Below are 12,514 nucleotides of genomic sequence, written 5' to 3'. Positions count from 1 at the left end.
TGATTTTCCGGGGCTGTCACTCACCGTCATGAACGTGACCCAAGCTCTCCGAAGATGCATCTCCAGACTCTGCAACCAACGAATCACAGGTCTCCACTGAATGCCTGCCACTCCCCGCATGAGTCATGACTCCCTTCCATAGTGCGTCTCTCTTGACTTCAGGAATGTGTAGTGACTCGGAACACAGATTCTGAGGACACACTGTCTAGAGCAAGGATCAGTTTCACCCAGCATCACCACCTAGTAGCCATGGGACCTCTATGACCCTCAGTTTCCTCATCTATAAAATGGGGAAACAGTAATACCTATTTCGTAAGGTCCTCATGAGAATCAAAACTTAGCACAGAATAATTGCTATTCAAGTGTTAACTATTATTGCTCGCTTTTTTTCTTTCTTTCTTTCTTTCTTTTTTCTTCTCTTTCTCTCTTTTTCTTTCTTTCCTTCTCCTTCCTTCCTTCTTTCTTCCTTTCTTTCTCACTCTCTCTCTTTCTTTCTTTCTGTCTGTCAACAGGGTCTCACTCTGTCACCCAGGCTGGAGTGCAGTGGCATGATCATAGCTCACTGCAGCCTCAAGCACCTGAACTCAAGCAGTCCTCCCACCTCAGCCTCCCAAGAAACTGGGGTACTGCAGACATCCACCACCACATCCCACTAATTTTTCTTAATTTTTTGTAGAGACAGGGTCTTACTATGTTTCCCAGGCTGGCCTTGAACTCCTAGCCTCAAGTGATCCTCTCTCCTCGGCCTCCCAAAGCGCTGCAATTACAAGCATGAGCCACCGCACCTGCCAACTGTTACTTTTATTTTGCCTTCTTCCTGGACCCCCTCAGGTCCTCCTGGGAAGTATGTAGCAGCTGGATTCAAGCTTGTCTCTGTCCGTCTCCTTGGCACAGGGTTTGCAGGAGTACGAGGAATGGAAATGGGGCAAGAACCCCACCATCGTGGAGGTGCTGGAGGAGTTCCCATCTATCCAGATGCCAGCCACCCTGCTCCTGACCCAGCTGTCCCTGCTGCAGCCCCGCTACTATTCCATCAGCTCCTCCCCAGACATGTACCCTGATGAAGTGCACCTCACTGTGGCCATCGTTTCCTACCGCACTCGAGGTGGGCGGAGGCACTGGGAGAGCCTCCTCGGCTGCATTTTCCCCCAAGGGGCCTCTGGAGGGCTCCCTAAACCACCGCCTGCAGGCTAAATCCCAAATCCCTGGGAAGAAACTCACCCCCAAGACCAGAAAACTGGGGGGAAGAAGCAGCAGGTGAACTGTCCCCTGGTGCAGAGCCAAGCCTGAGCAGAATTAGGAAAGAGGCAAGATGTGTATTTACAATGGCACCCCCTAATATCCCCAAAGCAGCAGCTAAAACAAGCCACCACCACTCACTCCCTGGGAGAGCGCTCTGCTGTATCATGCCCAGCTGGTTGTAAGTCAGATAACCCAAGCTCTGCCCTGTATTTTTCCTCCTAGATAAAGCAATTAAAATGCACAGTGCCTGTCCCAGAAGCCCAGCAAGCCACCAAAAGCACCCTTCAATAGGGAAGGATTCGAATCCGACCCACCCCTACCCAATAGAACCCTGGGTGGTTGCACAGGCACAAAGTCACCCCAGCTATACCATTTCCTCTTGCCCTTCAGAAGAAGGGATCCTGGGGAGGAATTCCAAAGGATAAACTTGGCACTGGACCTGTGGGCATTTTGCATTGGAGGGAGGAGGGGAGGCCTTGCGTGGGAGCAGTGGGTGGCCCTGACTGCCTTGGTTATTCTGCTAGATGGAGAAGGACCAATTCACCACGGCGTGTGCTCCTCCTGGCTCAACCGGATACAGGCTGACGAAGTGGTCCCCTGTTTCGTGAGAGGGTGAGTAACAAGTAGAGAAAAATGAGCAATCATCTCAAATCTGCATATTGACATCTCAAGTTGGGGTAGGTGGACCAGTCTGAAGGGCTCTGGAGAGATGGCTAGGTGACACATAATGGAGACCAATGTCCTGCGTCTCTCTTAGTTGTTAAGGAAACAAGATCAGAGCAGCACAGCAAGCTAGGCAAGTCCTCTGGTCAATGTCAAGTCAATGCAACACACATTTCACTTGGGCGTGTACTGGGCTAGATGCTGGAGCCATCAGGGAAAACCATGCAAATACAGTCTCCACCTTCATGGACCGTATGGGCTAGTGGAAATTCTAGCCAAATTCTACTGCTCACTCCCAATCAGTCCCGGTTTCCTAGAGATGGAAAAAATCCAATCACCCCCATTCATTGGAGCTTTTCCTCCCAAACTCAGCTGTAAAGGCTATAGCTGATCTTAGACCAGTTATAGTTAACCTGTTTTGTCGATCAATAACTTCTCTACCTGAACACTGGCTTTGGCCCATCATTTTTCTTAACCATCAAGGTTAGAATGTTCACAATATGGTCCACATGCCATTGATAATGATCCACATATCATTGGCATCAGAGTCCTCTGGGGTGTTTCAAACATAGAGTCCTGAGCCCAGATGTACTGCATGGCCCAGGAATCTGCACCTTGAACATCCCCAGGTGATTCTTTTGCACACTGAAGTCTGTGACTCCTTGATTTAAAGATTTCACGGTTGGTTAAACCAGTGGCTCTGGGCTGGGTGCAGTGGCTCTCACCTGTAATCCCAACACTTTTGGAGGCCAAGGCAGGCAGATCACTTGAGGTCAGGAGTTTGAGACCAGCCTGGACAACATGGTGAAACCCCATCTCTACTAAAATAAAAAAAAAAGTAGCCGAGGGTGGTGGCGGGTGCCTGTAATCCCAGCTACTTGGGAGGCCGAGGCAGGAGAATTGCTTGAACCTGGGAGGTAGAATGCAGTGAGCCAAGATCACACCACTGCACTCCAGCCTGGGTGACAGAGTGAGACTCCGTCTCAAAAAAAAAAAAGAAAAAAAAATGGTGGCTCTCAAACCAGGGTGATTTTTGCAGCACCCCACCCCACCCCTGCCACCAGGGACATTTGACAATGTCTGGAGACATTTTGAGTTGTCACAACTCATATGTACTCCTGGCATCTAGTGGGTGGACGCTGGGGATGTTACTCAATACCCTACCATGCATAGGACAGTGCCACGACAAAGGAGTGTCCAACCCAATTGCAATGATGCCAGTGTAGAGAAACCCTGGGTTGAATTTGCTGAGCTCAGCAGTGAGAAGAATTGGGGAATGGAGAAATAGCCAGACCCTGAGGACCCCCCATTTTTGGAATTCCCCTAATCGGTGAGACTCCCACCCTGAAAAGGGGCACCTGGCCCCAGCTGAAGAGCCGTAAGTCTCATTGTATGTCTACCGAAGATGGCCACCTGGTCTACCTAAGATTCAATTGTTCTTGATTGGATTTGAGCTCTGCAAGACTTCTGACCCCCTCTTCCTTGCCCAGAGCACCCAGCTTCCACCTGCCCCGGAACCCCCAAGTCCCCTGCATCCTCGTTGGACCGGGCACCGGCATTGCCCCTTTCCGAAGCTTCTGGCAACAGCGGCAATTTGATATCCAACACAAAGGTGGGTTACAGTCCAGCGGCCACTTGGTTCCCACCCCCGGACCTGGGGAGGTCCCGCTGTGTCTCAGCAGCCCTAGAGAACAGTGAAGGTGTCTCTCCATGGCGTCACTGCCTCAGAAAAGCTGGGGCGTGTAGCACCAGCCTGACCCACAGGTGAAGTTCATGATGTAATCCAAACAGCCTGTCCCAGGGGCCTGAAATTCCAGGCCCAGAGGACATTTCTTTGACTGTTAAGATGTGATCTCTTCAAAAAGAAATCCAGTAGCCTGGAAAAGATAGGCATTAGTCCTTGTCAAATGGCTATGCTTATGTAATTATTGCAAAGACTGTTATTCAAGAGCAAGTGCTGTGTGAAAGACACAGCAGATCAGCTTTGGGAGGAGAGAGAGAGAAAGAAACCCAAATTGTGGCATGTGTTAAACAAGGATTTATTGGCCGGGCGTGGTGGCTCACGCCTATAATCCCAGCACTTTGGGAGGCCCAGGCAGGCGGATCACGAGGTCAGGAGATCGAGACCATCCTGGCTAGCACGGTGAAACCCTGTCTTTACTAAAAAATACAAAATTTAGCCCGGTGTGGTGGCAGGCACATGTAGTCCCAGCTGCTTGGGAGGCTGTGGCGAGAGAATGGCGCGAACCCGGGAGGCGGAGCTTGCAGTGAGCCAAGATCGTGCCACTGCACTCCAACCTGGGTGACAGAGTGAGACTCCGTTTCAGAAAAAAAAAAAAAAAACACAAGGATTTATTCAGCACCTAATGAGTGCCAAACACTATTGGAGGCATTGGGGCATAGCAGTGAACAAGACAGAAAAACAACTAAAATAGAAATGAAAACCTTTCCATTGATTTGAGGGATGATTACAAAAACAAATCAATCAATCAATCAATCAGTAAAAACTTGCCCCCATGAAACTGTCATTCTAGCGGAATAGCTAACATTTATAAAGTACTTGCCAGGTATCAGGCAGAGTTGTAATGTTTCGCATTCATTTCTCACAACAGTCCCATTATTTCCATTTTGCAAATAGGGAAGCAGAGGCTTAGAAAGTTGAGTACGTTGTGGCTGGGTGCGGTGGCTCACGCCTGTAATCCCAGTACTTTGGAAGGCTGAGGCAGGTGGATCACTTGAGGTCAGGAGTTCGAGACCAGCCTGTCCAACATGGTGAAACCCTGTCTCTAGTAAAAATACAAAATTAGCCAGGCGTGGTGGCGCACATCTGTAATCCAAGTTACTCGGGAGGCTGAGACAGGAGAATCGCTTGAACCCAGGAGGCAGAGGTTGCAGTGAGCTAAGGTAGTGCCATTGCACTCCAGCTTGGGCAACAAGAGTGAAACTCTGCAGGTTTCACTCTGCAGGTTGCAGTGAGCCAAGATCACACCACTGCACTCAAGCCTGGGTGACATAGTGAGACTCCATCTTAAAATAATAATAAATAAATAAATAAATAAATAAAAAGGCCAGACACAGTGGCTCATGCTTATAATCCCAACACTTTGGGAGGCCAAGGTGGGCGGATCACGAGGTCAGAAGTTCGAGACCAGCCTGGCCAACACAGTGAAACCCCGTCTCTACTAAAAATACAAAAATTAGCCAGGCACAGTTGCAGGTACCTGTAATCCCAGCTACTTGGGAGGCTGAGGCAGGAGAATCAATTGAACCCGGGAGGCAGAGGTTTCAGTGAGCTGAGATCGCGCCACTGCATTCCAGCCTGGGTGACAGAGCTAGACTCCATCTCAAAAAAAAAAAAAAAAAAAAGTTGAGTAAGTTGTTCATCACCACGGAGCTGAGATTTCAACCCAAGCCATCTAGCTCCAGAGTCTGGGCTCTTAGGCTCAGAGTCTGGGCATCAGGTGGGGGCTCCTCAGCAGTCAAGGAGCAGAAGGAAGGATTGAGACCTGGGAGGGAGATCCACTAAAATCTGAACACACTTCACCTCCTTCCTCAGTATGTGCGTGTGTATGTGTGTGCATGTGCGTGCATGTGCGCACCTGTGTATGTGTGTGCCCGCATACATCTGCCTGCCCCAGTGTTCATGAGCCTCTATCTGCATGGCGCACGCTAAGGTCTCAGTACCCCATCCCTGGCACCTCAGCCACCCCGCACATCAGGCAGAGAACCATCAATGACATAAGGTCTTCCTGGTCCCCAGGAATGAACCCCTGCCCCATGGTCCTGGTCTTCGGGTGCCGGCAATCCAAGATAGATCATATCTACAGGGAAGAGACCCTGCAGGCCAAGAACAAGGGGGTCTTCAGAGAGCTGTACACGGCTTACTCCCGGGAGCCAGACAAACCAAAGGTAACCCCCAGCAGCCCACCCCTAGCCCAGCCCAACACACATGCACACTGGTACACACTCACGTGTGTACACACTTGCACATCCTACTCTCAGAAACCCCTCACCCTCACTCTTAAGCTTCCTGATTTCCCCTCTATGAAGTTGCTCTGTACTTCAGAAAGCATGGGTAGGGAAAATATCTATGTAAAATATTTAACAGGCTGAGCGCCTGTAATCCCAACACTTTGGGAGGCCAAGGCGGGTGGATCACTTGAGGTCAGGAGTTTGAGACCAGCCTGGCCAACACGGTGAAACCCTGTCTACTAAAAATGCAAAAATTAGCCAGGCATGGTGGTGCACACCTGTAGTCCCAGCTACTTGGCAGGCTGAGGCAGGAGAATCACTTGAACCCAGGAGGCAGAGGTTGCAGTGAGCTGAGATCGTGCCACTGCCCTCCAGCCTGGGTGACAAAGCAAGACTCCATCTCAAAAATATATATGTGATGAAATAAAATATTTAACAGCCTATATTATAAGATTCAATTTATATGTAATATCCAGAATAGCCAAATCCATAGAGACAGAGTAGATTAGTGGTTGCTAGGGGCTGAGGGAGGGGAGAATGGGGAGTAACTGCAAATGGGCATGGGGTTTCCATCTGGGGTAAAGAAAAAAGTTCTGGAACCAGATAGTGATGATCCCGTAACACTGAGAAGAGTACTTAATGCCACTGAGTCGTACACTTTAAAGTGGTTACAACGGTACATGTTACATGACGTTTTTACCATAATGAAAAATGTGGGGCCAGGCACAGTGACTCACGCCTGTAATCCCAGCACTTTGGGAGTCTGAGGTGGGAGGATCACTTGAGTCTGGAAGTTCAAGACCAGCCTGGGCAACATGCTGAGACCCTGTCCCTACAAAAAAAAAAAAAAAAAAAAATTTAAGTTAGCTGGGCGTGGTGGCATATGATTGTGGTCCCAGCTCCTTGAGAGGCTTAGGCAGGAGGGCAGCTTGAGTCGGGAGGGTAGCCTAGGAGGTCAAGGCTTCAGTGAGCTGTGATCATGCCACTGCACTCTACCCTGGGCAAGAGACCAAGACTCTGCCTCTAAACAATAAATAATTAGAAATAAAAATTAAAAGTATTTAAAAACAGAAGTTAAATTTAGGCCGGGTGCGGTGGTTCACACTTGTAATCCCAGCACTTTGGGAGGCCAAGGCGGGCAGATCATTTGAGGTCAGGAGTTCGAGACCAACTTGGCCAACATGATGAAAGCCCATCTCTAATAAAAATATAAAATTTAGCTGGGTGCAGTGGCAAGTTCTTGTAGTCCCAGCACTTTGGGAGGCCGAGGTGGGTGGATCACTTGAGGCCAGGAGTTTGAGACCAGCCTGACCAACAAGGTAAAACCCCATCTCTACTAAAAAAAAAAAAAAAAAGCCAGGTGTGGTGACGCATGCCTGTAGTTCCAGCTACTCAAGAGGCTGAGGCAGGAGGAAGGCTTGAACCTGGGAGGCAGAGGTTGTAGTGAGCTGAGATCATGCCACTGCACTCCAGCCTGGGCAATGAGCGAGACTCTGTCTCAAAAATAAATAAATAAATAAATAAATACAAATAAATTTAACAGCCCATAAGAGGCAATACTAGTCAGAATGGACACGGGCCACAAGACTGAAGCTCCATTGGATCTTGGGGAGGTCTGGGGGTCCCAGGGAAGGAGTCAGGACATCGCAGCGGGTTGGGGGGGCACTCAGAGAGTCCGGGCAGTGTCTGTTTGACAACTAGTGTGGGAGTATGTCAGTCTTAAGAGTTGCTACAGCCATGCCAGCATGTTCCGGCTGAATATCAGCTTCAGAGCAGGAGTTTCCTGGACAAGTTAAAGACATCCTGAACAAATGAGCTCCCTGGAGCTGTACTAGACACCCCTTGTGCCCACCTCACACCCCCTTAGCCCATCTTTTCCTTCTGCTATCGCTACAGCAGCCGGCTTTGTAGAGGTGGAAGCTGGCGGCCCCTCACCTCACTCCCATCTCTTGCTATCGGCCCAGGGCTTCCCTGGCACTATAACATAGGATGCCTGCAATAACCAGCTGCACACCTGGAAATGTGCAGGTGTTAACACCCGGTGACCATTGGCCACCAGCAGAAAGAAGTGGGTAGTGAATGCTCCCTGTCTTTCCCCTCTCCAGGGGATCATTCTGGGAAGCAGCCTATCCAGCTCCCTGGAGGGTCCTTAGCAGAGCTGAGCTCCAGTTGTCCAAAGAGGGTAGCAATGCATTCCCACACCCTCCAATTGACTTTCCCACCTTCCTTATCTCACTCTTCCCAGTCCCTCACTCTTGTTCCCTGGGATCAGCTCACAAAAAATCCTACCTGCCCACAAGCCCCTGAGTCAGGCTCTGCTTCCTGGGAGGACATGGGCTATGGCAGGCACGTTGCACAGCCCAGCCCCTTCTCACTGCTCTCTGCTCTTTGCAGAAGTACGTGCAGGACATCCTGCAGGAGCAGCTGGCGGAGTCTGTGTACCAAGCCCTGAAGGAGCAAGGGGGCCACATTTACGTCTGTGGGGACGTCACCATGGCTGCTGATGTCCTCAAAGCCATCCAGCGCATCATGACCCAGCAGGGGAAGCTCTCGGCAGAGGATGCCGGCGTGTTCATCAGCCGGATGAGGGTGCGTGACAGGCTGGCTTCCCAGGTCCCTTTTCCTACATCCCCTCTCCTATCCCCCCTTTTTCATCCAACCTGTCTCGATGATTGGGGAAGCCACGATGATATCCCTGCTCCCATTCGTTGCACTTAGCACTGAGGGTAGAGGATATAGATGGTCCCAAACAATGACAGAGAAAGTAGAAGGATGGCTGGGCATGCAGGCAGGTGTAGTAAATATGACTGGAGGCTGTGTGTGAAAATAACGAGTGAGTGGACCTCTGGTAGCTAGACAGAACCCATTCTAACCTAACTTCTCCTGCCCCAGAAGCTGCAGCACTGCCCCGTGTAGTTGTGCAGGTTGGGCACTGCACAAAGAGATCCGAGAACTGTGGAGCCGTCTATATACTCAGTCTCTTTAGTGTGACCCTCGAGACACACTTTTAAAGATTCCCCAGGATTTTGCAGAAGAGAATTAAAAACTCACCCCGGCCGGGCTCAGTGGCTCACGCCTATAATCCCAGCACTTTGAGAAGCCAAGGCGGAAGGATCACCTGAGGTCAGGAGTTCGAGACCAGCCTGACTAACAAAGTGAAACCCTGTCTCTTCTAAAAATACAAAAATTAGCTGGGCATGGTGGCAGGCACCTGTAGCCCCAGCTACTCAGGAGGCTGAGGAAGGAGAATCGCTTGAACCTGGGAGGTGGAGGTTGCAGTGAGCCAAGATCGTGCCATTGCACTCCAGCCTGGGTGACGAGTGAAACTCCATCTCAAAAAAAAAAAAAAAAAAAAAAAAAGGCCAGGTGCGGTGGCTCACACCTGTAATCTCAGCGCTTTGGGAAGCCAAGGCAGGTGGATCATGAGGTCAAGAGATGGAGACCATCCTGGCCAACAAACATGGTGAAACCCCGTCTCTACTAAAAATACAAAAATTAGCTGGGCATAGTGGCGCATGCCTGTAGTCCCAGCTGCTTAGGAGGCTGAGGCAGGAGAATCACTTGAACCCAGGAGGTGGAGGTTGCAGTGAGCCGAGATCACGCCACTGCACTCCAGCCCGGGTGACAGAGCGAGACTTTGTCTCAAAAAAAAACAAAAACAAAAACAAAAAACTCACCCCAACTGAAAATGAACCCATTCTACAGATGGGTGACTTTCTTCAAAACCTTCAGGACCAAGGGAGGCTGGAACCTAGTGCACGATTATGCCTGGTTTGCCAGACGCACACTCCCAACCACTGCCCTTCCTCAGCATTGAGATGCATTTTCCCCTTGTTTGATCCTCTTGCCCTTTGAGAATATTGACTGCCCGCCACAGGAGCTCCCATAGCTTGGTAAATTCTCAGATGTTACAAGTCAGTCGTCACTTGGGCTGTTTCTTGAGACTCCAGGGAGGTTCTTCTCTTTGCTTGCTTCTTTCTGGGCAATGTTGAGCAAAGATGCTCATCTTCAGATAAACTCATGCATGCCCACGGAGTCTCCACTGCGGGTAGCTGTGGGGAGTTCCCTGAGTGCTATGCGGCTGCTTGTTCCTTCCTCCCCTTTCTTCTGGTCTCATGGGCTATTTCACACTAAACCCAGTTTTGCCCAGACCTGAACTTGCAGGAGCACGTTGGAGGGAGGGAGGAAGGAAAGGGGGAATGGTGAGGTTTCCATTTGACCTCATTGCTCCTTTTCACCTGAGAATCCACCAAGCAGCAGCGGTGTTTCCAGATGGCAACCTAAATGTTCTTTGCCAACTGGGCTACGTCCCAGAGAACAGTTGCCCCACGTCCCAGAGAACGGTTTTGCTGAACAGAGTCTTCAAGATCAAAGGTACTTCGGGGACACTGGCTTCAGCCTCATTTCTTTGGGAACCATCTTCCTTAGGGATATTCTATTCCAGATGTCAGGCGAGTCTGCCCCTGCTCCAAGCCTGTATCTGGCATTTCAGAGCTATTTTCTGGCTGTTTCTGTCTTGTAGGATGACAACCGATACCATGAGGATATATTCGGAGTCACCCTGCGAACGTATGAAGTGACCAACCGCCTTAGATCTGAGTCCATTGCCTTCATTGAAGAGAGCAAAAAAGACACCGATGAGTAAGCTGGCTCCATCCCTGGGTGAGGGGCAGGAAGAGCCCTCTCTTCTAGGTCCTACTGGGCAGGAATGTCTGGCTTTCCCACGGTAGGGTCCCCAAAACAGCAGCATCAGCACCATCTGGGAACGTGTTCAAAATGCAAATTCCCAGACCACCCCAGACCTGCTGGATCTGAAACTCAGGAGTTAGGATGCAGCAGTTTGCATTTTAACGAATCCTCCAGGGGAACCCTGAGGCCCCATCTAGTGTGGGAGGAAACCCCTGCTTTGGGTGCTGGCTTCTGTTTGGGGCACCCCCTAGTGGAATGATGGCTCCTACCTCTGGGAAGTTGCTTTTTTTTTTTTTTTTTTTTTTTTTTACGGAGTCTTGCTCTGTACTCCAGGTTGGGGTGCAGTGACACAGTCTCAGCTCACTGCATCCTCCACCTCCTAGGCTCAAGCAATTCTCGTGCCTCAGCCTCCCAAGTAGCTAGGACTACAGGCGTGCACCACCACGCCCGGCTAAGTTTTGTATTTTTAGTAGATACGGGGTTTTTCCATGTTGGCCAGACTGGTCTCAAACTCCTGACCTCAAGTGATCTGCCCACCTCAGCCTCCCAAAGTGCTGGAATTATAAGTGTGAGCCACCGCGCCCGGCCGGATCTGTGACATTTCTACCAGAAGTATCTTTCTTGTTTGCTTTTACCTACTGGGGTTTAGCATCAGATTTAGGGCAAGGGTTTCTTCTACAAAAGTGTTTGAACACTGCTCATTTAGGAAAGTGGGGAGAAGAATGGGATCGCCCCTGGAGCTAGGTGGAGGTCTGGCGCTCAGTTTTTGTGTCCTTTCCACCAGCTCTCTCATCCCCTAAATGGCTGGGGGCTTTCTCATCAACACAAATTACAATTCATATGATTTTGACAATTTCACTGAACCTCTAGAAATTGCTGGAAACAGGCTGAGGCACCAGGAGACTGTGACCAGGTCTCGTGATTTAAACCTTACTTGAATTCCATAGCACAGCAACCTTGATGGTAATTTCACTTCCCAGTGCTCCCCGCCCCAGTCCCTGCCACGGAACCCCTGGCAACCACCCCTGGACGCCCTTTACTTTAAATTGGGTGGGGACTCAGCTGTCTCTTTTTTTCACCAACACAAGGCATACACTCGTTTCTTGAATTTGGCATCTCCTTTGTTTTCCCCTTACGATGACACAGCAGTCTCGAAAACATACTGTCGTGGCCAGTAGACTCATATGATTGCCTTTAAGGTCACAAGTCCCTGGGCTGTCAAAAGCCTTTAAGGCCAGGTGTGGTGGCTCACGCCTATAATCCCAGCACTTTGGGAAGCTGAGGTGGGTGAATTGCTTGAGCCCAGGAGTTCAAGATCAGCCTGGGCAACACAAGGAGACCCTGTCTCTACAGATAATTTAAAAATTAGCAGGGCAGGATGACATGCGCCTGTGATCCCAGCTACTTGGGAGGCTGAAGCAAGAGGATGGCCTGATCCCAGGGAGGTCAAGACTGCAGTGAGCCATGATGGCACCACTGCACCCCAGCCTAGGCAACAAAGCAAGAACCTGTCTCAAGAGAAAAAAAAAGGCCAGGCGCGGTGGCTCACACCTGTAATCCCAGCACTTTGGGAGGCCACCGCAGGTGGATCATGAGGTCAGGAGATCGAGACCATCCTGGCTAACATGGTGAAACCCCATTGCTACTAAAAATACAAAAAATTAGCCAGGTGTGGTGGCGGGTGCCTGTAGTCCCAGCTACTCAGGAGGCTGAGGCAGGAGAATGGCATGAACCCAGGAGGCGGAGCTTGCAGTGAGCCGAGATCCCGCCACTGCACTCCAGCCTGGGTGACAGAACAAGACTCTGTCTCAAAAAAAAAAAAAAGCCCTTTTGCCAGGCCCAGTGGCTCACACCTGTAATCCCAGCACTTTGGAAGGCCAAGATGGGTGGATCACTTGAGCCTAGGAGTTCAAGACCAGCCTAAGCAACATGTCAAAACCCTGTCTCT

At 50.2% G+C, this 12,514-nt stretch overlaps 1 protein-coding gene across 2 annotated transcripts in view; it reads left to right on the top strand.

Annotated features, from left to right (window-relative positions):
* The window catches only part of NOS1 (nitric oxide synthase 1), a 211,001-nt gene that overhangs the window by 190,508 nt on the left and 7,979 nt on the right, over positions 1-12,514 (top strand). For both annotated transcript variants that reach the window (XM_063646760.1, XM_054444762.2), the window contains 6 exons: positions 895-1,105; positions 1,767-1,854; positions 3,396-3,517; positions 5,666-5,814; positions 8,272-8,466; positions 10,400-10,518. In XM_063646760.1, coding sequence (XP_063502830.1) covers positions 895-1,105; positions 1,767-1,854; positions 3,396-3,517; positions 5,666-5,814; positions 8,272-8,466; positions 10,400-10,518 — 884 coding nt within the window. The remainder of the gene's footprint in view (positions 1-894; positions 1,106-1,766; positions 1,855-3,395; positions 3,518-5,665; positions 5,815-8,271; positions 8,467-10,399; positions 10,519-12,514) is intronic.

This window comes from Pongo pygmaeus, chromosome 10, assembly GCF_028885625.2.
Source record: "Pongo pygmaeus isolate AG05252 chromosome 10, NHGRI_mPonPyg2-v2.0_pri, whole genome shotgun sequence".
Taxonomy (NCBI): Eukaryota; Metazoa; Chordata; class Mammalia; order Primates; family Hominidae; genus Pongo; species Pongo pygmaeus.
Note: the sequence above shows the minus strand (reverse complement) of the source record. Positions and strands in the feature narration are given on the sequence as shown.